At 44.7% G+C, this 24,098-nt stretch overlaps 1 protein-coding gene across 3 annotated transcripts in view; it reads left to right on the top strand.

Moving 5' to 3' along the window:
• The first annotated feature begins 5,149 nt into the window (after positions 1-5,149).
• Positions 5,150-24,098, top strand: part of RAPGEF1 (Rap guanine nucleotide exchange factor 1) — a 142,843-nt gene continuing 123,894 nt past the window's right edge. For 2 of the 3 annotated variants that reach the window (XM_084820609.1, XM_084820610.1), the window contains exon 1: positions 5,456-5,690. In XM_084820609.1, coding sequence (XP_084676735.1) covers positions 5,666-5,690 — 25 coding nt within the window. In that variant the 5' untranslated portion in view covers positions 5,456-5,665. Of the gene's footprint in view, positions 5,691-24,098 lie in introns of all 3 variants that reach the window. The other variant, XM_084820608.1, reaches the window with a different exon arrangement.

The raw sequence follows: 24,098 nt of genomic DNA, 5'->3' as shown, positions 1-24,098 counted from the left end.
AGGGCTCACACCCCAGCAGGGGCCCACTGACAAGAGCCCCCCGGAGTTGCTCCTCTGCGTCACCGCTGCAACCTGTTGTTTACCGGCCTCTCACTCAGACGACACTGGTCTAGACAATGGTGGTGGTGAGAAGGAGCAGGAGATGCCATGGCCGACTTGCTCACTCTGTCTCCACCTGCCAAGCAAGCCAGTGGGAGCAACGTTGGGAAATGAGGATGAAGAGCAAGAGCAGCTGGTGACAATGGTGAGAAGGCCGACCCCCCGAGGGAGGGGGCCTATTACGGGTGTCTCACCCAAGGGCCCTCCAAAACCTGGAGCTGCACTGGGTGTTCTGTATGTCTCTATCCCGATGCTTCAAGAATAAACTAGTTTGCTTCCTTTTAACGCATGCTCATCATCATTCCCTCTATTTCCCAAGTTCATAGGGGAGTGCTGGTCTTTACATAGCATGATCCAGTGCCGGCTCCAGGTTTCGAGGTCACCCTCCACAGGCCCCCTTCTGCAGGGAGTCCCTCTCCTCACCACCATGGCCACCAGCTGCTTTTGCTCCTTCTCCTTTTTCCCATCACTGCTACCTTGCAGGAACTGCAAGGGCACTCTAAAATACATTCAGCAGGCACGGCCAGAATCTTTTTGAGCAGAGTAAACCTTAGAACACTTCCCAAAATTAGTGGCAGCAAGAGGGGTTAGCCTACATTGTGGCCTTTTCAGTGCCAGGTGAAAAACTTTTTATTTTCCCAGGCTTTTTAGTCCTTCACTTTTGTTTTTTCACTGTGTTATTGCCATTTTAGATCTTTACGTTGCAGCTGGTTTTCACCTTAGTTTTAAACATTGCAATTTTTTTTTTAATTTTATCATGTTGAATTTGGGGGTTTTAACTTTTGTGAACCACCCAGAGAGCTTTGGCTATTGGGAGGTATAGAAATGTAGTGAATAAATAAATTTAGCAGCCACACAAGGGATCTTCAGGAAGTATTCTGACGTGGAGAGAGTTCCCTAAGGCTAAAAAGTTTGAAAGCCGCTGCTCTGAAACAAGAAAACTATGCCAGCTCTATGCGGCATAATTTCTTTCTCAGTCCACTAGAGGCCACCCACTTCCTCTGCCTTCTGTTCCAGTCAAAAAATTGTAGGGGCTTTCCACAGGAGTCATCAAAGTGTGCTCGGAGTGCCAGCCTTACAATGAATCAATGTGAAGCCATTGTTTCAGGCCACAGATTCCAGAGAGCAGCACCCTGATCCACTTGCGTTATTGTTGTTGTTGTGTGTCATTTAAGACAATAATTTTACAAAGGGTTTCACTTCCTTTTCAGTTACAATAGGATATTATCCTGCTTGCATGTCACTGATGGGTGCACAATCAGGGTTTGTTTGGGGGTTTTTTGTGGGAAGGGGGGGAAGTAAACACGTTTTTCATTCTTTTCAACCAGGGGTGTGTAACACGTTGCCTGCCGCCCCATCCCCGCCAAAATAATAATTTTAAAATCCATGGGGAAAGATGCACTACAGAGTGCCCCAAAGGTCAAATTTAGCTTATTTGCAAGACACGTATTTGTGTGGGTGAGTGGTAATAGTTGCAGTTTTTCTGCAGCAACAGGCAGGTATCCTGCATGTGCTCAGAGTATCTTCATGGGCTACCATAGATGGATGCTACCCTATAAATCAGCCCTCCACAATCTCGTGCCTGCTAGATGTTTCGGATGACAACTCCCATAGTTCCTGGTATTGGCCATGCTGGCTGGGGCTGATGGAAGTTGTAATCCAAAACATCTGGAGGGCACCGAGTTTGGAAAGACTGATATTGATGTATTGATGTCTGCACTATACCAGTGCGGTGGCATTGGTTGGAGTTATCCAGCAGCATTAGGGAGGCATTCTGCCCATGTTCAGAGGCCCCCTTTCTTTCCTTATTATGCTATCCTTGGCAGATTAAGGCAGGGCTGGCCTGTCCTCTTACCACGCCACAGGGTTCCCTTTAGGGCTGAGCCCTGAGCCTCTTGACAGCACCATTCCTCCAAAAATCATGTTTCCTCTGCAAGAGCGAAGTCCCATCCAGTCAGTCAGTGCAACAGGGCCCATTGTAACAATTTCCCGAGGGGGGGTAACCAAGCCTGGTTAGCCGCGGTGCAGCTACAGCTGGATCCAGGCATGGCCAAGTGACAACCCAGGAAATAGCAGATGACAGGGGCAGAGGCAAACAGGTCTGGCACCTGGGCAACCATGGGCATGTCAAGACCTACCAGGACTGATACTGCTCATGGCAGCATCCTTTCTTTATATTTTCGTTAAAAAGGTTTTATAGTTAGGGGCGGCCAACTGGACAAATACACGGTTATCGACACTCGTTTTATCATTTTTACTCTAAAACAGTATTCCCCAATCAGATGCCTTCCAGATGTGTTGGGCCTACAACTCCCAAAATTCCAAGCCAAGCTGGGTGAGGATTATGGGAATTGTAGTTCAACACATCTGGACGGCGCCAGGTTGGGGAAGGCTGCTCTAAAATATATTATATTTTTCTACAACAAAGTGGTGCTCATTCCCAGGTCAATGTGTTTAGCATCAGGGCAGCAGAAGCAGAACCCATTATATTCCTTTAGTCATGATGGTGCCATGATTCATTTAAGTGAGTTGAAAATGCAAAACAGCACAAGCTCAGAGTATTTCTTTTCAATCAGGGTCGGCAAACAGGTTGCATGGTGTTGTTGTATGCGTGTGTTCTAATAAATAAACAGACCATTAAGTCAAAAATAATAGCTTTAAATTAAGTCAATAATAGCCATAATTTTAAATAAAATAAACAGTCCACTGAGTCAAAAGCAATAACTTTAAATTAAGTCAATAATAGCCATAATTTTAAATAAAATAAACAGTCTGACTTGGATTCCTGCATTGAGCAGGGGGTTGGACTCGATGGCCTTGTAGGCCCCTTCCAGCCCTACTGTTCTATGATTCTATGATTCTAAGTCAATAATAGCCACAATTTTAAATAAAATAAACAGTCCATTGAGTCAGAAATGATAACTTTAAATTAAGCCAATAATAGCCATAATTTTAAATAAAATAAACAGTCCATTGAGTCAAAAATGATAACTTTAAATTAAGCCAATAATAGCCATAATTTTAAATAAAATAAACAGTCCATTGAGTCAGAAATGATAACTTTAAATTAAGTCAATAATAGCCACAATTTTAAATAAAATAAACAGTCTGACCTGGATTCCTGCATTGAGCACGGGGTTGGACTCGATGGCCTTGTAGGCCCCTTCCAACCCTGCTATTCTATGATTCTGTGATTCTAAGTCAATAATAGCCACAATTTTAAATAAAATAAACAGTCCATTGAGTCAAAAATGATAACTTCAAATTAAGCCAATAATAGCCACAATTTTAAATAAAATAAACAGTCCATTGAGTCAAAAATGATAACTTCAAATTAAGCCAATAATAGCCACAATTTTAAATAAAATAAGCAGTCCATTGAGTCAAAAATGACAACTTCAAATTAAGCCAATAATAGCCACAATTTTAAATAAAATAAACAGTCTGACCTGGATTCCTGCATTGAGCACGGGGTTGGACTCGATGGCCTTGTAGGCCCCTTCCAACCCTGCTATTCTATGATTCTGTGATTCTAAGTCAATAATAGCCACAATTTTAAATAAAATAAACAGTCCATTGAGTCAAAAATGACAACTTCAAATTAAGCCAATAATAGCCACAATTTTAAATAAAATAAGCAGTCCATTGAGTCAAAAATGATAACTTCAAATTAAGCCAATAATAGCCACAATTTTAAATAAAATAAACAGTCCATTGAGTCAAAAATGACAACTTCAAATTAAGCCAATAATAGCCACAATTTTAAATAAAATAAACAGTCCATTGAGTCAAAAATGATAACTTCAAATTAAGCCAATAATAGCCACAATTTTAAATAAAATAAACAGTCCATTGAGTCAAAAATGACAACTTCAAATTAAGCCAATAATAGCCATAATTTTAAATAAAATAAACAGTCTGACCTGGATTCCTGCATTGAGCAGGGGGTTGGACTCGATGGCCTTGTAGGCCCCTTCCAGCCCTGCTGTTCTATGATTCTAAGCCAATAATAGCCACAATTTTAAATAAAATAAACAGTCCATTGAGTCAAAAATGACAACTTCAAATTAAGCCAATAATAGCCACAATTTTAAATAAAATAAGCAGTCCATTGAGTCAAAAATGACAACTTCAAATTAAGCCAATAATAGCCATAATTTTAAATAAAATAAACAGTCTGACCTGGATTCCTGCATTGAGCACGGGGTTGGACTCGATGGCCTTGTAGGCCCCTTCCAGCCCTGCTATTCTATGATTCTAAGTCAATAATAGCCACAATTTTAAATAAAATAAACAGCCCATTGAGTCAAAAATGACAACTTCAAATTAAGCCAATAATAGCCACAATTTTAAATAAAATAAACAGTCTGACCTGGATTCCTGCATTGAGCACGGGGTTGGACTCGATGGCCTTGTAGGCCCCTTCCAACCCTGCTATTCTATGATTCTAAGTCAATAATAGCCACAATTTTAAATAAAATAAACAGCCCATTGAGTCAAAAATGACAACTTCAAATTAAGCCAATAATAGCCACAATTTTAAATAAAATAAACAGTCTGACCTGGATTCCTGCATTGAGCACGGGGTTGGACTCGATGGCCTTGTAGGCCCCTTCCAGCCCTGCTGTTCTATGATTCTGTGATTCTAAGCCAATAATGGCCACAATTTTAAATAAAATAAACAGCCCATTGAGTCAGAAATGATTAAATTAAGCCAATATCATCCTAATTTTAAATAAAACAAATACAGTCCACGGAGCCAATTACTTTAAAACTACGTCAGCCACCATCACAATTCTAACGGACAGGCCGCCGCGCCAAAAATACTAACGCTAAATTACGTCAGTCGTCATCATCATCATCATCATCATCATCACCACCACCACCACCCCCCCCCGCTTTAAGTGACACCCCCCGCCTCGAGGCCCGCCAAAGCCACGCTCCCGAATTAAGTCGATCATAACTGCTCGGACTTCGGCGTCGCGTCGCGTCCCTCGATTTAAAATCGCGCCGAAAAAGTAACAGCCTCGCCCCGACCGCACGCGGCCCTGCCGCCGCCGCCGCCCGCCCGGCCGCCCCTAAGCAGGCGCGCCGCGCGGAGGGGGCGCGCGGGCGAGGCCCCAAGCGACCCCGCCGCACAAGGCCCGGCCGGGCGTCTGCGGCGGCCCCGGGAGCGCCGCTCCAGGAAGCGAGGCCGCGGGAGGGCCGCCGCCGTCGCTTGGCGGCAGCAGCGTTCGCACCGGCGGAGGCGGCCGCGCGGCCTACCTGGGGGCGCCCGGCTGCTTTCTGCAGGCCCGGCAGCAGGGCGCGCTGTGCGGCCTTGTCCGCCGCCGCCGCGCTCGCCTCTCCCGGGGCCGGCGCGGGGAGGCGGGGAAGCGCGGCGAGGGGGCCGGGCCGGGCCGCGCCGCTCGTCGTAGGCCGCTGCGGTGTCTGCGGCGGCGGCGCAGCCCCGTTGTCCCCTGCCCGGCGGCCTCCTCGCCGCCGTCCTCGGCCGGGCTGGGCCTTGGAGCCCGGGCGCCCCTGTCCGGCGGGCGGGATCGGAGCCCAGCCCCGGCGCGGCCGCGACATGTCCGGCAAGATCGAGAAAGCAGGTGGGTGGGCGCCGCGGGCCGGGGAAGCGGGCGGAGGAAGGCCGCCGCCTCCTCCTCCTCCTCCTCCTCCTCGGGGTCTAACGTGGGGGTCTAACGCGGGGGGAGAACTGTGGGGCCTGGCAGGAGGTGGGGGGGCGCGAAGCGTGGGGAGCCCCGCTCGGAAGCGGAGGTCGAGGGCTGCCCCACGCTCCTCCCCGCGGGCTGGCTCCTCGCCCCACTCCTCAGCCTGGCTGTGGGTCTGGATGCACGCCGCCCGCCCCAAACACGCCGGCTTCCGAAGAAGGGCCCCCAGAGCAGGCTGGTTCCTGGCCTGCCCCATGGGAGAGCCAGCATTTCCTTCAATGAAAGAGAACCGCACTGAACTTAGAGGAGCGTTCCTCCTGCCCCATGGGACACGGCAGCCCCATAGCCATCCATCCATCCATCCATCCATCCATCACCTCCCAATGCCAGAAAGCAGACTTAGTCCTGCTCTGTAGGAGGGCAATTTGTTTCTTCCCTTTCACACACATCCCCCCCCCCCACAGCACAAGACAACCCCATAAAAGAGGCTCTTTCCCTGCCATATAGGGTAACACACACACACACACACACACTTTTCATAACATATAGTTTCTAATGCTGCCCCACGGTGATGCTCTGAGCCCCATAGGGTGGATGTATTCAGGGAATAACCCCAAAGCCGGGTTCGTGGGTGGCCCTTTTGTCATCTTTTCCCTGCCGCCTAAAGACTTTCCTCTACTCCCAGACATAGGATGGGCGTCTTAATTTGGTTGCTTAATCCTGTTGCTGTGTTTTATTGTTCATTGTGGGGTTTTGTTTTGTTTTTTTGCAGTTTTAAACTGTTTTACGTTTCTGCATGTTTTAATTTTTGTTGTACGAGACCTTGATTCTTTCAGAGGAAAGCGTCTAATAAATAATAATAATAATATCCAGTGCTTTATTTTATTTTATCCACCCTTTATTTTATTGTTTGTTTTTTAGCCGTTTTAAAACTATTTTACATTTTGGTATGTTTTAATTTTTGTTGTAAGATGCCTTGAGTCTTTGCTGAGAAAGGCGTCTAAGAGCTGTAATGAATAATAAACAATAATTCTAATAATAATTAATAATTAATAGAGTCAGATACACCTCCCCTGCTTCTCCTACTGCTTTATACATCCATACAGCTCTCTCTCCCGCAAAACAGACTTGCTTTCGCCATAGAGAGCAAGTTGCTTACTGTTTCTGACCCCATGGGAGAGACTTATGGAAGATGCTTCCTCCTGCCCCATGGAATAGCAGCTCCATGCCCACCCAGCATGAAAGACCTACAACAGGCCCTTGCTAATGCTAGAGAGTAAACAGCTTCTTGTCTTGACTCTCTGCCAGCTCCATAGCATAAATTTCCTTATATATACTGGGAAGTCACCCAAGACCAGGGTTTAGGGGGTGTATTCCACCCCCACCCCCAATGCTCCTTATTTCACAGGTACATTCCCTCCCCTGTATCTGTAAAGGTCTCACTGCCCCCACCCCCCAGGTCAGCACTATGCAGAACAAGGTTCCTGACACCTTATAGAATATCAGCTTCCCTGAGCTTCATTAAAACCCTGGGACAGGCTCTTCCATAGTGGCATATAATAGACAACTCCCTAGCTTCTTAAGATCCCATGAAATGGTCTTTCTTCAGACCCAAACAGCTCAGCAGATCGTCCATATTTCTGTAGACGAGATAGTTTCCCAACACCATAGAGCAGCTTGCTTTTATTCCAGCCCCATAAAAACAGCTCTCCAGCATCATAAATCTATGTGAATGTCCTCCCACCTATAGATTAACAAACGCTGTCCCCGCTCTCTCAGGCCCTCTGATAAAGCCTATGGTATAGATTGGTCCTCTACTCCAAGAACCTTATAGAATAGACTTCTGGGGAGAGCTCCCCAAAGCTAGGGTTCAGGGGATGACCTTAATTTATACAGGACATTCCTTATTTCATTAATAGGCTGTGAGTCAGGAGTCTCAGTGGGGTAGTGGCTAGAGTGTTGGATTGGAATGGGTTCAAATTCCCATTCAGCCATGAAAGTCAGTGGCTCCATTTGGACATAACACCAAACCGTGGTTTAGCATTATGAAAATGAACCGCATCAGGCCTTGGACATGTGTGCTCGCCTTATTCTTCCTCTGCTATGGGAGGAGTTTGCAACTGTTCACTTCTATTTTAGATTAATCATAGCTTGTCTGAACCCAGACAAATTGTCTTAACTATGTTTTCTTGAAACAAGCTAGCATCAAATCCTAGCTTATGAAGATAGGTTGTTTCAACTAACCATAGTTAAGCTCAACCCAAGTTTAGGGCTAGGAAAACACATTAAACTGTGGTAAATTTAAAATGGCTCATTCTTGGAACTTTTCACCATGGTCTAACATTGCAGCTGAATTTTGCTTCTGAGTGACCTGGGTGAAGTTGCACTCCCTCGGCCTAACTTATCTCACAGGGCTGTTTGGAGGCTGCTGTGGGGGGGGGGGGGATGGCGATGACCATGTACTCTGCATCTTGGAGAAAGGTTGGGATAGAAATATAATAAAAAGATATGCAAGACACACTCCTGCCCCATAAAGAAGCGTTGCACACGTTTTCAGAAGATGGATCCTTGGAACAGGCATCCTTGCACCCCATAGAAGAATTATAGCCATATTCTCATTGCCATGCTTGATAAACCCATGACCGACTCTTCGCTAAGGTTATAGAATGGATGGCTACCTCCATTCAACCCCATAAAATAGTTCTCTAGCTGTGAGCACCCCTACAGAATAGACTTCCTCCTGTCACAAATGTACTTGACTTCCAGCCTGATAGAACCATCCTCTAAGCTTCGTAGTTGCCCATAATAGCCCGCCCCATCATAGTACCCTATAAAACATACTTCTTCAGAGCTACAGATGGCATTTTACCCCATAGAAAAAAGTTATTTCTCTTCCAGCTGCACAGAACAGCCTTTCAGCTTCATAGAGCCCCACTCAACAGACTCACCCCAAATAGCTCCATGGAACAACATGGATCCCTTTCCAGGTCTGTAGAACAGCTCCCAAGCTTCATAGAGCCCCATAGATCTGACCACCTCCCACCCCTTAGAATAATCACCCTCCAGAACTTTAGATACCCTTTTCCAGATCTGTTAAATTAAACAGCCTCCTGCCCTATAGAAAAACGAATCATCCTTCCCCACCCACAAAACAATTCCCTGTTCTTTAGAACCAGCTTCCTCTGCTGTAGAGCAACTTCAAGGTCCTTCTCAGCCCCATAGAACAGCCCCTCATAGAATAGCTTGCTCGAAGAGTTTTATAATGCATTGTGCCCCCCACTCCCCCCCCCCCGCCCCCAAACCAGGTAGGGCCCTTTGCAAGTGCTGTATATGGGCAAGAAAAGGAAGGAGTCTTCATGCTTTCCTCACTTGCCCTTTGAAGGAGCTTGTCAGTACCTGGTTAGGCGCTGCAGAAGCTCTACAGACCAGGTGGAATTGCCACATGTTCTGTTCCTGATTTGCAGCATGATTCTGGTTGTGTTGGGGGGGGGGGGGATTTGGAGGTCAGTTCTGGATGTGTCAGATCTGGACCAGTATTAATAGTGGGTAGGTGGGAAAACGTCTGTTCTGACACCTACTGAAGAGGAAGGGGTGGAATTTTACTCACTTCTCTTTTCTTCTTCAGCAAACCTTGTCTGACTTTGCATTGCGAATAAAGGTTGAATGGAGATTCAAGTCAGGCCTGACCTCTTGATGGGGAAGTCCAAATAGCATGTGCAAGAAATTTCCTGCCCACTTATATGGTTTACCTTCCCACCTTGCCCTTTTGCATGTTGTATTGAGCGGGACTTTCTAGAACTGAGTTATGCAGCCTTGACTACTTTCGTGTTTTGTTCTTGCAAACTAATATTCAGACTCCTTTCTGAAAATTGTATTGTTGCTGAACCTCAAAAAGACTTATATTACTGTATACATTTAATAACTGTTAATAAACTGGAAACAAAGCTGTTAATGAGCGACATAGTTTGGATGTGGTGGCTGATTTGTAAATACGAAATCATCCTGTGAAGAAGAGAGAATGGGATACATTATGCTAATATTCCTTCCCTCTCTTCCTTGTTCTCCAGAGTGTTGGATCTGTCTGTGATTTCTTGCCTGTAACCCAAAAAGAGAGAGATTAGGAAGATGCTGCCCTGTTTGAAGCGTGTCACTGGGATGCTCTAGTGGTTTTCCAAACTCCTGAAGGTCTCATCAGATTTTCAGTTGTTGCTGTTTACAGCTGCTTTTCAGTGTACCAAGGGTGTTATATTTAAAGATTCAATTAGTGTTTTGCAAATCAAGCGGCGAATTTATTTGGTTGCATTATGCAGCATTTAATTAGCACAGAGAAATCAATGTTGTATTGTGTTTCGTAGTGTAAGGACTTGCTAGATATCTTCCTTGGGGGAATGTACAGTAACGTGCTCCTCCTCTCCAGTTGAACAGCCATTGCTCAGACCTGTCTGTCCTCGCTTGCATCAAAAGGCAGAGAGATTCAGGGTCTGATAATTTCAAATGCGTTTTGTCCTGGCTTCTGAGCTCTGTGTAGCATCTAAATCTGTTTTCCTGTGATAGGTTCTGGAGGGACCCCCTGGGAATAAAAGTGACTTGGATTGCACAGCAGTTGGCTTTCAAGTACCGTACACTGTGCAAATCATTGTCTTCTGTACCAAGAAACTGACTAACAAATGAGAATCACAAGACAGGTCAAGTTGTTCCTGAAATAGTGCAGATTAAGTGATGAGTAAAATCTTTGGAGCTTATCCTGAACACTTGAAGCAGAATGGCACACTGGTTAGGTGACTTGACCATTGTCTAGGGCAACGCTTTTTATGGGCTCTCCCTCCCAATGAACTAGGAGATGAAGAAGGACAAGAGGGCTGGCTGGTGCTCTTGGGAGGCCAGAATCGTGGCAGCACTGGGAGAGGGTGGGTAAGGAGTGCATGTGGGCCTTGGTGAGTGATTATTTAGCTCTGACAGAATCTATCCCCTATTTTTGCCAGATGTGTAAACAGCCAGTAGCCAGCCTGCCTGCCTGTGATAACAGCTGCCTCCAGGAGACAAGGCAGGGAGGGAAGTTTCCCAAAAGTTGGCAGTTCTTTTCTTCTGGCCACCCATGTCTAGCATAGCTGGTATGTCTTGATATACAGGCTAGTAATTTTTGCAGACATATTTACAAAGGTGCCCTCTATCGCTTCTTAACCACCCAGATACTGTAAAGGAATGGTAGTTAACAGACTGAGATCTCATGTGTGTTTACTCAAAACCTAGTCTCACTAGACATATTCCCAAATATGCATGGACAGGATTGCAACCTAAATGGTTTCTTAAGATTAATTGTTTCACAGGAAGTGATCTTATGAATGCTTGCTTAGTCTACAACAATGTTTGCCACTATTGGAAAAAGCTGAGGCATGCTTTTTCCTAAATTGAAATTAGAGGCCCCTTTCATGCTTATTCCTTATAGGTTTACTTTTTGAGCATCTAAGAATAGCACAGCTACAGATGTGAAGGCCCGGGGGTGGGGGGAGACAGAAAAAAGTGGGTGGGAATTGTGACCTTCTTTGTTTTTCCTACCAAAATTGGACAGTTCTGGATAATGAAATATTTTCTTTTGGAATATTGAATAAAATGTTTAAGGCAAGGTGCTCATAGATTGATACCTAAATTTTCTCCCCCCAAATGATAAGAACTATGTAATAGGATGTCTTTTATGTAAGGTTAGAGACGTACAATTTCTGGAACTTTTGAAACCATGGGGGATTTTTAAAAAAAAATCCACTCTGTAAGATACCCAGCATAGTTATTTCTTCCATTCCTTAGGGCGCAATCCTATGCAGATAGGTGGCCGCCTCCGAACTCAGAGGCGACCGCCTATCCAATGCAGGGCAGGAGAAGCACGGAGGGGATCCACACTTCTCCTGCCCTGTATTTTCAGCTAGATAGCTGATTGTCTAGCTGCAGGAGGGCTGAGCGGGGGAGGAGGCTGCCCTATAACACATTGGATGTGTTGTACAGGCATTTCCTCCTGCCCCGGAACACCCCGCGGGAACGCCCCTCTTGTCAGTGCGGAGCACAGGGCTTTTCTGCTCTGCCTGTGAGGCAGCGCGGAAGTGGAGGAAGGTCGGTTGTCCGAGAACTGATCTCAGAGCGTGGGATCTGAGGTCAGTTACCGGAAAACCAAGATATCCTGTGGCCATCTAGCCACTGACTAGCGGCCATAGGATTGCTCCCTTAGTAAAGTTATTGATCTAATATATCTTTTACTGATAGACATTTGGGGATGTTCCATGCCTTGCTCAGTTTCCCAACATGTGACTACAGTATATCATAATGAGTGAAGAAAATGAGCATTCTTGACAGTTTGGGTTTTATTCTATGGAGTCCTGTGTTTCTGGACTTGTTTTACTGTAGCGGCCAATGAATATAGTTCTAAAACTCACACGTGAGGGAAGTATTGTAGATTATCCTGTAGCTGCCACCACATGAGTAGGACAGTGTGTGGGTTATTCCACCTATATTCCTTCCTTTTAAAAAAAAGGAACTCACTGCTGCAGTTTTTAATAAAGTTGCAAGTTGGACCACACCATTAGAAGGTACTGCTTCAGCTATAAAAGCTTTAACTGCTGCCACTAAAATAAACATTCTATACCTAAAAGTAACACAGTGTCAAGGGCTCCTTGGAGGCCTCTCTCAGTCTAATCCAGTAGCCAAGTCCAGACACAGACAAAGGGATTCTTTTCAAAGCTTTATTCCGCTTTTACAACTTAACAACTGTACTGTTAGCAACTAGATATGAGCAGCAGAGTACCTATGCCCTCAGTTGGAACAGTTGGTCCCCGTTTGAAGGAGAATCACTGGCAGACCCTGAACTTATGGGCTAGGGAGAGTCCCTCCCCTTTTCCCTTGGATCTTCTGGGCTCAACCGTTGTTTGCGCACCAACCGGGCACTACACCTCCTTTCCGCGCCCTCCATTTGGCGCCACTCCCTGCGTTGGCGTCGCACGTCCAGCAAGCCTTCTTCCCGCACTCTCTCACTCCTGGGACTGCTATCTGTGCCAGGAATGCTGGTGGGAGGAATCTCTGCCAGCTGTTGGCCCTGGGAAGGATGAGCGCGCTCCTCTCCCAGGAGCGGCTGCTCTTCCTCAGAATCAGAACTACTCTGGGATTCTATGGGCTCAGTGTCCACCCTGACACGCAGGAGCCTGGATCCTATGGCATAGGACTGATACCACCACTAGATAGAACCTTTCAAAAAAAAATTTAAAAAAAATTTAAGGGTGCAATTCTATGCATGTTTAGTCAGAAAAAGGTCCTAGACAGAAAAAAGACAGAATGTCCTAGCATTCCCCAGCCAGCCATGTAGGACCTTTTTCTGTCTAAACACGCATAGGATCATGCCCTAAGAGGAATTGTTTACGAAATCAAATATCTCTCTTCAGCTAATAGCTTGAGATTGCTTAAAGTTTCTTAAATTAAATATGCTTGGTTAACGTTCTTATTAGGTAAGAGAGTCTTTCGAGCCAAGTATGATCTTACTAGCTCTTCGTTCAGACCAGATTTCTGTAATCTGTACTTCAACCAATTCCTCACAAACAAGAATGGATTCCGTTCACCACTTTTCTTCTGCTTTCAGCTCTTCCTGTTCCTTCTGTTGTCTACGCTGATTCAGACATTTTAGGGAATACTTGCTGAAGTTCCCTCTGGTCAGACATAAAATAGGAACCTAAAATGTGTGTTTGCTCATAAAATTATGTTTAGTGTAGTACATTTAAAAGTGTAGTTTATTCAGACAATAATTAGGAAATTACTAATGGAATTTACTTCTGAACATTTTTAATCTCAGTGATAATTTTATGAGCAAATCAAGTTATACTTAATACACTGTATGTTTCTAAAGTAAGAAAGTGACTTCAGATCTGTAAAGAGCTCTAAATAAACCTAAGTATTGCATATTTTTCCTCTGGGAAAATAAAAGCTTTTTTCCATATGGCTTCAAAATTTCCAGATATTATAGCCCTATTTGCATGTCATGAACACCCGGGCGTGCTGCCCCCCCCCCCACACACCCATCTCTTCTGCTTTATCACGTAACCCAGTATCAGCTCCTTTGTAGGTTGTGCAGCATGATGTCCACACCCGGGCTAAACAACCCAGCGGTTAACCCATGGTTTGTTGTTGACTTAACTGCTGGGTTGTTTAGCCCCTAAGCAATCCAGCGGTCCGGGTTCTGATGTCATGTTGCACAATCTACAAAGGAGCCAATGTGCAGTAAAGCAGAAAATGTGTTTTTTTAAACCGATGGGTTGCTGTTATGTGTGAACCAGGTCTATACATCTCTAGAACCAGCCTTAGAAACAAGCCCCCTAAATATTATTAGCCTGCAAAATAAATTTACTAGCCTGCTAGGGGCTAGCAGTGGAATGACAGAGTTGTATTTCTATGCTTCTTGCTTGGAGGAGCGGTGATTCATGCAAACTAATTTGAGGATAGATAATCCCGCCACATGTCTGCATTGGAAGTGATGGAGTGTTCCAGCCTGCACCTCATGCAGAGACACACTGGGGAGGCTGTCTCTCAGTGGTGGAGCATCTATCTTCCATGCAGAAGGTCCCAGGGCATCCCCAGGGTGGGAAAGGCACCTCTCTGAAAACCTGGAGAGATGCTGCCAGGTAGTGTAGGTAATGTTGAGCTTGATGGACCAATGTTCTGACTCTGTATAAGACAACTTCCTATGTTCCTCCCGCAGAAGCTGATTGGAAGTAAGTAAGGTCAGAGCAGTGAATTATACAGAGATCCAGCAGACAGCCTCTTCTGTGGATGGGCTTTTCTTTGAGTAGTCACAAGAACCTTTATTTTTATTTTCACATGGCACACAATTTGGAAATTACTGGCCTAGGAATTTGTTCTGGTTGGCTGTCTGTCTATGCACAGTAATGCGATCGATCAAATTCTGCCCTCTGTCTTATTGTACATCGTTTTAAAAGTCTGACCTGGCTTGAATATGGCAGCAAGCTATAGGTATGAAATGTATTCCATACTGGAGCTTGGTGCCATGGGTGCATTTTTACATCTGGTAGAGATTGAACACTGGTCTCTGGTGCAGGAAGGCAGCTTGGCACGTGTTGAAAGAAGCATGGCTTTAATCTAAAAAGCAACGTTTCCAACGACGAAGAAGTACCCTGTGAGCTCATTGAAGCAACACTCAGATGCCTGTCAGTGTGTAAAGAGGGAATGAAGGTTTGGGGTTGGGGATTTGAAGAAGAGAGAAGCAACAGCTGGAGTCTGTTGGAATGCGAGGCAGCTGACTTATGACTTAACAAAAAAGCTGAAATTGGAAACAATTTCTAAATTTATTTTCCGGGTGTGGACGGTCTATCAAAGAGAAGAGGGGCTCAATACATCTAAAAATAATTATTGGCGCAACTCGGCAAAGAGAGTCTTTGCCGTTTATCCCAAACCCATAATTTCCTCTTACCCTGTAAACTGTTGTTGCCAAAGTTGCGTGGCTAAAAGGGGGTGGCTAGTACTTCCAGCGAGGCAATCTCTGACTGTGCCACTGATTTCTTTAGGATGTCTGCCCTGTGTTGGAATGCTTGGAGCCACAGGACACCAATTGCAACTGTGCTTGCAAGTGGAGCTACTCGCCTGTCATTAGATGTGGCAGTCAGCAAAAGGCTCGCCTGATCAGTTGAACAGCTTCCAATTGGCCCTTTAGTCAGGCTCAGAACCGGCCTCTAAAAAAACACGGACCTGTTTCCCCCAAATTAGGAAAATACCTTGGGCAGTATCCAATAGTGTCACTGCACCTCCATAGATTCCGTTGCCTCCGTGGGACCTACTACTAGGGCAGCCGGAGCTAGTGCTTCTTAAAGCAACCCTGGAACCCCCGGATCAACTCACTTTTGTGAACTCTGCTGACCGGCGCCATTCCAGAAACGAGCGTTCTCGCTCCTTCTGCTTCCTTCTGCAACTGCTAGTGATGAGTCTCCTCCGTGCTCATGTGTGGGCAGCACTGAGTATTACCTTGACTCTTTTGAACTCAGCTTTTTCAGATCCTTTCAGACCTTGTCACACCCTGAGGATTGGGAACACCACGGGACCAATCTGTCGCGCAACACCTCCCCCCCCAGTTGGCATCAAATACTCCATGTGCCTTGCCACCTGTCCACATCTTCCCCAAATCCCTCCCTCACACACCTAGATGGTTATTGCTCTGGGAGTGGAGGATGGGAGGGGTAATCCCCCCCTGCCCCAGCTGCCCGGTTACTAGCATGCTGCGATAGCTTCACGTCAGATGCCCTGTGGTCCATACTAGTGATGTGAGTCAGTAGGTTCTGTTGAAATTGCAGCCTAGACACATCTTCCAAGAATTGTAATGTGTGAACAGTGTAAAAGTGAACGAATCCATTTAGAAGTTGTTTTGCTGCTATCTTCAGCATTAGTTCCTTTATTTATAAATGCATATCATGCCTTTCAAGGGAACCATTGAAGGCTGCTAACAATTGAAGTCCATAGAAAAGATACAGGCGCACTAAACAATCTCCAGCACAATCGTCCCGAAAGGTTAGTATAGAAAAATCTCTGTTTGGTTCCTTCCATAGGTGGTGGTGTTATCATCACAAATCTCATGGTTTTCTGAAGTGTGTTTTGTAATCTAGCAAATCTCTGTGCCTGTGTGGTCTGAATGGCATTAAAATAACCCTGAGGAATACGCTGCATATTTAGAACCCGGGTTTTGTTTATTTTAAACTTGTGAACTGCCATGCAGAGAATGAAGAGCTTAAGGGGAAATTAATAGTTTAGCTAGAATTTTATCATATGACATGTGCCTATTAAGATCATACTGCGAACACTCTGCCTAATAATGTGGGATAAGAACTTGATCACAGAATAATTATTTGTGTGCATGTGTAAGTGTATGTGTATAAGTGTGTGTATTAAATTAAAGGTGAAAGGTTGGTCTTAAGTGGCTTACGTTTATATCAGTTTAGAAGTTTTCCAAACTTCTGAAAACAAAAGTGCATTGCCCTCTGAATTAAAATTGGAGGCAGTCTTCATTCTTACACTTCAAAAGGTTTACCCTAACCCCTACATTTCTGCAAGTAGCACGACTCTGTGGATATATCTTGATTGGAAGGAGGTCATCCTAAAGCAGTGACTCATGCAGAGATACAGTAGGCAATCTCCTCTCGTGATGGGCCTTGAAACACAGTTTGGGAATTCTTATATGAGATTACAGTTCTCCCTTATCCCAGGTCAAGATAGGGGATGCTTTGCCTTGGCTTATTCATTCTCCTGCTGTGGGTAGGGTCACTATCATCAGGGTTTCAGAGTGACTTAAGAAACTGGGAAACATATGAAGTCATCCTCTCCGGAATTTTCTTCCATGTGGCAAAACTGCACGTTGACCATGTGTAGGTCATAATGTATTGCAACATGTGAATCGGTTGCTTCATGCGCAAAGGCTAGGGAGCGTGACTGGCCACAGATTATTGGTGGGTGCGGTGATTTGTTCATACCATGCGTAGGATCAGTATCACGGTGTCACAACGAATATATGCTAATGCCTCTGCTTCCTCCAGCCAGAACATAAGAATTGACTTGATGGATCTTTGGTCTGATCCAGCCATGGTTCTCTTGACTATTCTCAGTGTTGTTTCTTTCTTTTTCAAGCTAAACAGTCCCATCTTTCATCTCTTATTCATAATCCATCTTCATTTCTTATGTGTTTCCTCCCAAACTTCTCCTTTTTCTCCACAAACATTTGGTTAATTGTTTTGGAGGAAAATTTCTTCTAGCTTAGCCTTCTCCAGCCTGGTGCCCTCCATATGTGTTGGACTACAACTCCCATCATTCCCAAGACACCAGGTTGAGGAAGGATGTTCTGCCTGCTCTTCTTTCCAATCTTCTGTTGTTTCTTCTTCTATTTCGGCTGACACCTTCTTTGCTTCTTTTTCTCCAGTTACTGTACAGATATAGCTTCTCTTTCCATTCCTTTATTCATTCTCTTGACCTAGTTCTTCCGCATTTTAGGAACCTATTACCCCATCAATCCTTACTTCTTTTTATTGCCTGCAGCAATTCTGTCTTTTTGTTTGTTACATTTTTATTCTGCCGTTCCTCCAAGAAGCTCAGGGCTCTCCCTTCGCCATTTTATTTTCTAGTTCTTTTACATCTTCCTTTAAGTTTGCCCTTCTAACACTTTGAAAAAAAGTCTTCTAATCTTTCATCCTTATTTGTCACTCTCATTTTCTCCCTCTCTGGGCCTGTTTGCACATCACAACAAACCACCATGGGTTGTTAAGAACATAAGAAGAGCCATGCTGGATCAGACCAAGGGTCCATCTAGTCCAGCATTCTGTTCACACAGTGGTCAACCAGTTGTCGACCAGGAACTCACAAGCAGGGCACGAGCACAACAGCACCCTCCCACCCATGTTCCCAGCAACTGGTGTACATAGGCTCACTGCCTCTGGTACTGGAGGTAGCACATAGCCATCAAGACTAGTAGCCATTGACAGCTTTTTCCTCCAGGAATTTGTCCAACCCCGTTTTAAAGCCATCCATATTGGTGGCCATCACTACATCCTGTGGCAGTGAATTCCATAGTTTATCTCTGCACTGTGTGAAGAAGGACTTCCTTTTATCTGTCCCAAATCTCCCACCAATCAGCTTCATGGGATGACCCCATTGGGTTCTAGTATTTTGAGAGAGGGAGAAAAATGTCTCCCTGCCCCATTTTCCACATCATGCATGATTTGTACACCTCTATCATGTCTCCCTTTACCCTCCTTTTTTCCAAGCTAAACAATCCCAGCTGTTGTAACCTTCTCTCATAGGGGAGATGCTCCAGCCCCTTGATAATTTTAGTTGCCCTTTTCTGCACCTTTTCCAGCCCTACAGTATCTTTTTTTAGGTGTGGTGACCAGAACAGTACATAGTATTCCCAGTGTGGTTACACCATAGATTTGTATAGGGGCAGTATGCTGTTGGCAGTTTTATTCTCAATGTGTTTTCTAATTATGCGTAACATGGAGTTTTCCTTTTTTACAGCAGCTACACACTGGGTTGACATCTTCATTGAGCTGTCCACCACAGCCCCAAGGTCATTTTCCTGGTTTCTCACCACTAGCTCAGATCTCATCAGGCTATACTTGAAGTTCGGATTTTTTTTGTCCCAACTTGCATCACTTTACACTTGCTGACATTGAACCTCATTTGCCATTTGGATGCCCATTCTCCCAGTTTGGAGAGATCCTTTTGGAGCTCTTCACAATCCTTTTTGTTTCAATCACCCTAAATAATTTGGTGTCATTCACAAACTTGGCCGCCTCACTGCTCACTCCTAATTCCAGATCATTTATGAACAGGTTGAAAAGCATTGGTCCTAATACAGATTCCTGTGGGACCCCACTATTTACTTCCCTCCACTGGGAGAATTTACCATTTATTCCTACTCTTTGCTTTCTGTTCTTTAACCAGTTACTGATCCATAAGAGGGCCTGTCTTCTTATTCCATGACTGTTAAGTTTTCTCAGGAGTTTTTGGTGAGTGACTTTGTCAAAAGCCTTTTGGAAGTCCAAGTAAACAGTGTCTACTGGATCACCCCTGTCTACATATTTTTTGACACTCTCAAAGAACTCTAAAAGGTTAGTGAGACAGGACTTACTTTGCGGAAGCCATGTTGATTCTTTTTCAGCAGGGCTTGCCCTTCTATGTGCTTACTAATTTTATCTTTAATAATGCCTTCAACCAATTTACCTGGAACAGACGTTAAGCCAACTGGCCTGTAATTTCCCAGATCCCCCCTGGATCCCTTTTTGAAAATTGGTGTTACATTGGCCATCTTCCAGTCCTCTGGTATAGAGGCTGATCTTAGGGACATGTTGCATATTTTGGTTAGAAGATCCGCAATTTCATATTTGAGTTCTTCGAGAACTCTAGGATCGATGCTGTCTTGGCCCGGTTCAATTTATCAATACAGTTGAGAACTTCATCTTTTGCCATCACTATTTGCCTCAGTTCCTCAGACTCCTTTCCTGAAAGCATCAGTTCAGGCACAGGTATCTGTCTTATATCTTCTGCAGTGAAGATGGATGAAAAGAATTCATACAGCGTCTCTGCAATCTCCTTGTTCTCCTTCAGTACTCCTTTAACTCCATTGTCATCCAGTGGTCCAACTGCCTCCCTAGCTGGTTTTCTGCTTCTGATATATTTAAATATTTATTGTTGGCCTTGATGTTGTTAGCGATATGGTCTTCAAAATGCTTTTTTTGCATCTCATATTGTCTGCTTGCATCGCCTTTGTGCAAGCTTGTGCTCCCTTTTGTTTTCCTCACTTGGGCGAGACTTCCATTTTCTGAAAGAAGCTCTCTCTTCTCTAATAGCTCCCTGTTCTAGGGTTACCTGAGTGTTGTTTAACCCTCACATAACCCATGATGCCCGGGTTCGCACAACATAACAAGCCATGGTGCTTGCCCGCCATGGCTTGTATATTCAGAACGGCAGCTGGCATGCGCCACAACCTACCATGACTTAAACATGCTCTCTGTTCTTATGTTGCTCCCTCCCCAATGTCTGTATTTCCTTTCTACCATCTCTCATCTTGATTCTCTTCCATCTGATTTTTCATGCATTCAGTTCAACAAATACTGCTCTAACTTGTGTTTTCAGTGACATCTAAGGGATTTTCCCTCTTCTCCGTGCCACTTCTGGATCTTTATTTAGCTTTTGTTGTTGTTAGCCACTTACTTCTCTTTTTGTCCTTTGGTTCTTCAGGGGACTATTTCATCATGATCTCATTTCGGTCATATTATCTCAAGATGCTCCTTTCAGATTTCTATCAGTGGTTCTGCTTCTTTATCTTCTCTCCTTTCTGTGGGGGTTCCTCAAGGGCCTCTTCCCTTTTGTTCTTTACATTCTCCCTCTTGGTTCTGCTTTATCATCCAATACCATAATATAGTCTCCAATACCATCTGACAACAATGATTTACAACTCTGTTGTTCTCTGCTGCTTTCTTTGCTATCTCTCAGTGGATGAATGCCCATTTTCTCAAATGTAACTCTGCCAAAACAACGCTTGGGTTGTTGTTTTTCCTTTCCTTCCCAGACTTTTATAATCTCTTTTCTTCTTCTTTTCCTTGATAATGTAGTTAGTCAGTCTTCTCCTCCAGCTTGGAATTTGGGCATATTTTTAATTCTTCTCTTTGTGTCAAAGCTCTTATTAAGTCCTGCCATTTTCGTTGATCAGTATTGCTCTCTTCTATTTTAAAGACATCACCAAAACGTTTGTTCATTGTCTTACTGGCTTGGATCCAAAATGCTGTGAATTAATTAAGCCTTAGGAGAGGCATTTCAACCTTTTAGAAAGGGAAAAAATCTGTGCAAAAGCAAGGAAACCTCCAAATGATTTGTGGTTGGGCAAAAGGGGATGAAACCAAGCGAAGGGGGCATGACCTTCTGGGGAACCATGGGGGGCCAGATTCGGACTCCAGGCAGGCCACATTTGGCCCATGGGCCTAAGGTTCAACACCGCTGCAGTAGCACATTATGCATACACAAGGGCCTTTTATTATATCCAGCATACACTACTATCACATTTTCTTGCTGGTTCCAGCTTCGATTCTTAACCCTTCCTGCTGTGACTTAAATGCTGCCACCTGTCTAATATTTTCCACTTATCATTTAGATCCTTTAAAAAAAAAATCCACTTCAGTGGTTTTCTCTTTCTTCTTATCTTCCCTTTGAGCATCTTGTTCACTTTCTGTCTCCATTGCTCAGTTCATCTATATTTATCTTGTCTTCTTCTGTGTGCTTCTCTCCGCAACTTCTGCTCTAAGGCTTGATTACTTGCAGCATGGTGTGCCAGTAGGTGCTACTGAAAAGCACTTCGTCTGATATGAGGAAGTTGGAAGTCCCTTGGAAGTTCTCTCTCTGCTGTTAGCTTGCAGTGGCACATTGACGCATGCCAAGCATCAAGTGGTGAGCATGCATGCATGGACGCAAGACCACCCAGTGAAATGTAATGGTTGAGCAGGGAGTTTGAATCATGTGCAAGTCCAGCATGCTCACCAGTGGGACATCAGTGTGCCGTTCCTTTAACAGTGCTTTGTGGGAATTGCTTTCTCCCGTATAAACCTGCCCAAGTCTTAAGATGCATGTGTTCTGCTCTGTGTCCTGTTGTCATTAGATCAGGTGTGCAGAACCTCTTTCAGCCTGACAGCCAAATTCCATATTGGAGAAGCTCTTGGGGGCCACATTCCAGTGGTGGGTGGGACTAAAGGCAAAAGGGGTGGGACTAAAGCCAAAACACCAGCATATTTTAACTTGCAGCTCTTAGTAACTAAGAGGAGAAACATTTCAGCCTTTCAGAACTGGGAAAAACTGCACAAAAGCTGGGAAACCCCTAAATGGTCGGGGGGGAAGGGTGTAAGGCCAAGGACTGGAATTAGCCCACGGGCCTGAGAGTGTGAACCTGTGCATTAGACGTGCAACAGGTGGGCACAAGGAATGGGGCATTTTCTTTGGTAAACATGGAACAGCCTTCCAGGAGAGATCATCTGTTGCTCACATTTTGAAGGGCTGTCAGATTCATGTATTTCAGGAGGCGTTTGGTCTGACTGTTGCATACAAATCCTGATCTGCTGAAGCTGCTTTTTTGTTGTTACTCTGCGGCTGTTCGTTTATTGTATATTGTATCAGCTGTTTGGATGCTTTATATTGAAAAGGGAAATAAATAACAATTGCACTTTGAAATAAATAAATAATAGCAAGCCAGGTTGCAGCCTTCTCCCTCCTCGCTACCTCACCCCACCCAGCTGTAGCCAAGTTGGCAGTATCCAATGGTGTCATTCATAGAATCATAGAATATCCCTGACAGATGGCTGTCCAGCCTTGTCTTGAATGCCTCCAGTGTGGGGGAGCCCACCACTCCCTAGGTAATTGCTTCCATTGTCGTATTGCTCTAACAGTCAGAATGTTTTTCCTGATGTTCAGCCGGAATCTGGCTTCCTGTCACTTCAGCCCATTATTCCGTGTCCTGCACTCTGGGATGATGGAGAAGAGATCCTGGCCTTCCTCTCTGTGACAACCTTTCAAGTACTTGAAGAGCGCTATCATATTTCCCCTCAGTCTTCTCTTCTCAAGGCTAAGCATGCCCAGTTCTTTCAGTCTCTCTTCATAGGGCTTTGTTTCCAGTCCCCTGATTGTTGCCCTCCTCTGAACCCTCTCCAGTTTGTCTGCATCCTTCTTCAAGTGTGGTGCCCAGAACTGGACACAGTACTCCAGATGAGGCCTAACCAGTGTTGAGTAGAGGGGAACTAGTACTTCCCGGGATTTGGAAGCTATGCGTCTATCAATGCAACCCAAAATAGCATTTGCCTTTTTTGCAGCCACATCACATTGTTGGCTCATATTCAGCTTGTGATCGACAACAATTCCAAGATCCTTCTCGCTTGTGGTGTGGTTGAGCCACGTATCCCCCATCTTGTAAGTGTGCATTTGGTTTCTTTTTCCTAGGTGCAGAACTTGGCATTTATCCCTATTCAATGTCATTCTGTTGTTTTCTGCCCAGCGCTCCAGTCTATCCAGATCACTTTGAATTTTGTTTCTGTCTTCCAAAGTATTAGCTATCCCGCCCAATTTTGTGTCATCTGCAAATTTGGTCAGCATTCCCTGCACCTCCTCCTCCAAGTCATTAATAAAAATGTTGAAGAGCACAGGGCCCAATTCTGCAAACTCAGAGAGCACCAGCAGAGCTCCCTCAAATCTTTCCATTGTGCAGCCGTTTGCCCATTATGCTTGCGCAGCTGGTGTGCAAGCAGTTGCACAACAGGCTGTGCGAGTGAAATGTGCAGCTGGTTGCACAACCGTGTGTCCGTGAACGTAAGTTTAGTTGCACGTCGTTCAGAACCTAGTTTCTACTAGCGCAACATAATTTGGCCTAATGGAATGACATAGTCGGATACTGCCCATTATGACCCAAGAAGCATGTTTTATTTATGCTCTTCTTGGTGATCAGTTAGATGAGGACTAAGGCAGTTTGCCTTACAGAGAGGACTGCGTTGAAACTATATTGCCATGAGGACAGCTTCGACTGCATTTGCATATTCATATCTTCACTTGATTTGCAAGTTGCTTTTCATGTAACTGCCAGCAGCAGCAGTTAATGGGCATTTCCATCCTTCTCCTAGGTTGGTTATACTTAGCATTGAAGGAAACTTTGGGGGCGGGAACATTGATGTACAGACACCTTGCGGGATCTCTTATTTCCAGAGTACGTTTAGCGTCTGAAGTGCTTTACGCTTCGTATTTCATTTGTCTTCGTGGCTCCTCTCAAAAATTTATTTTATTTTTAATTTGAGA

Source organism: Heloderma suspectum, chromosome 14 (assembly GCF_057233095.1).
Source record: "Heloderma suspectum isolate Gila_16-S chromosome 14, 16-S_ref, whole genome shotgun sequence".
Lineage (NCBI taxonomy): Eukaryota > Metazoa > Chordata > Lepidosauria > Squamata > Helodermatidae > Heloderma > Heloderma suspectum.
The sequence above is the reverse complement of the archived record's forward strand: the minus strand, read 5'-3'. Positions and strand labels throughout refer to the sequence as shown.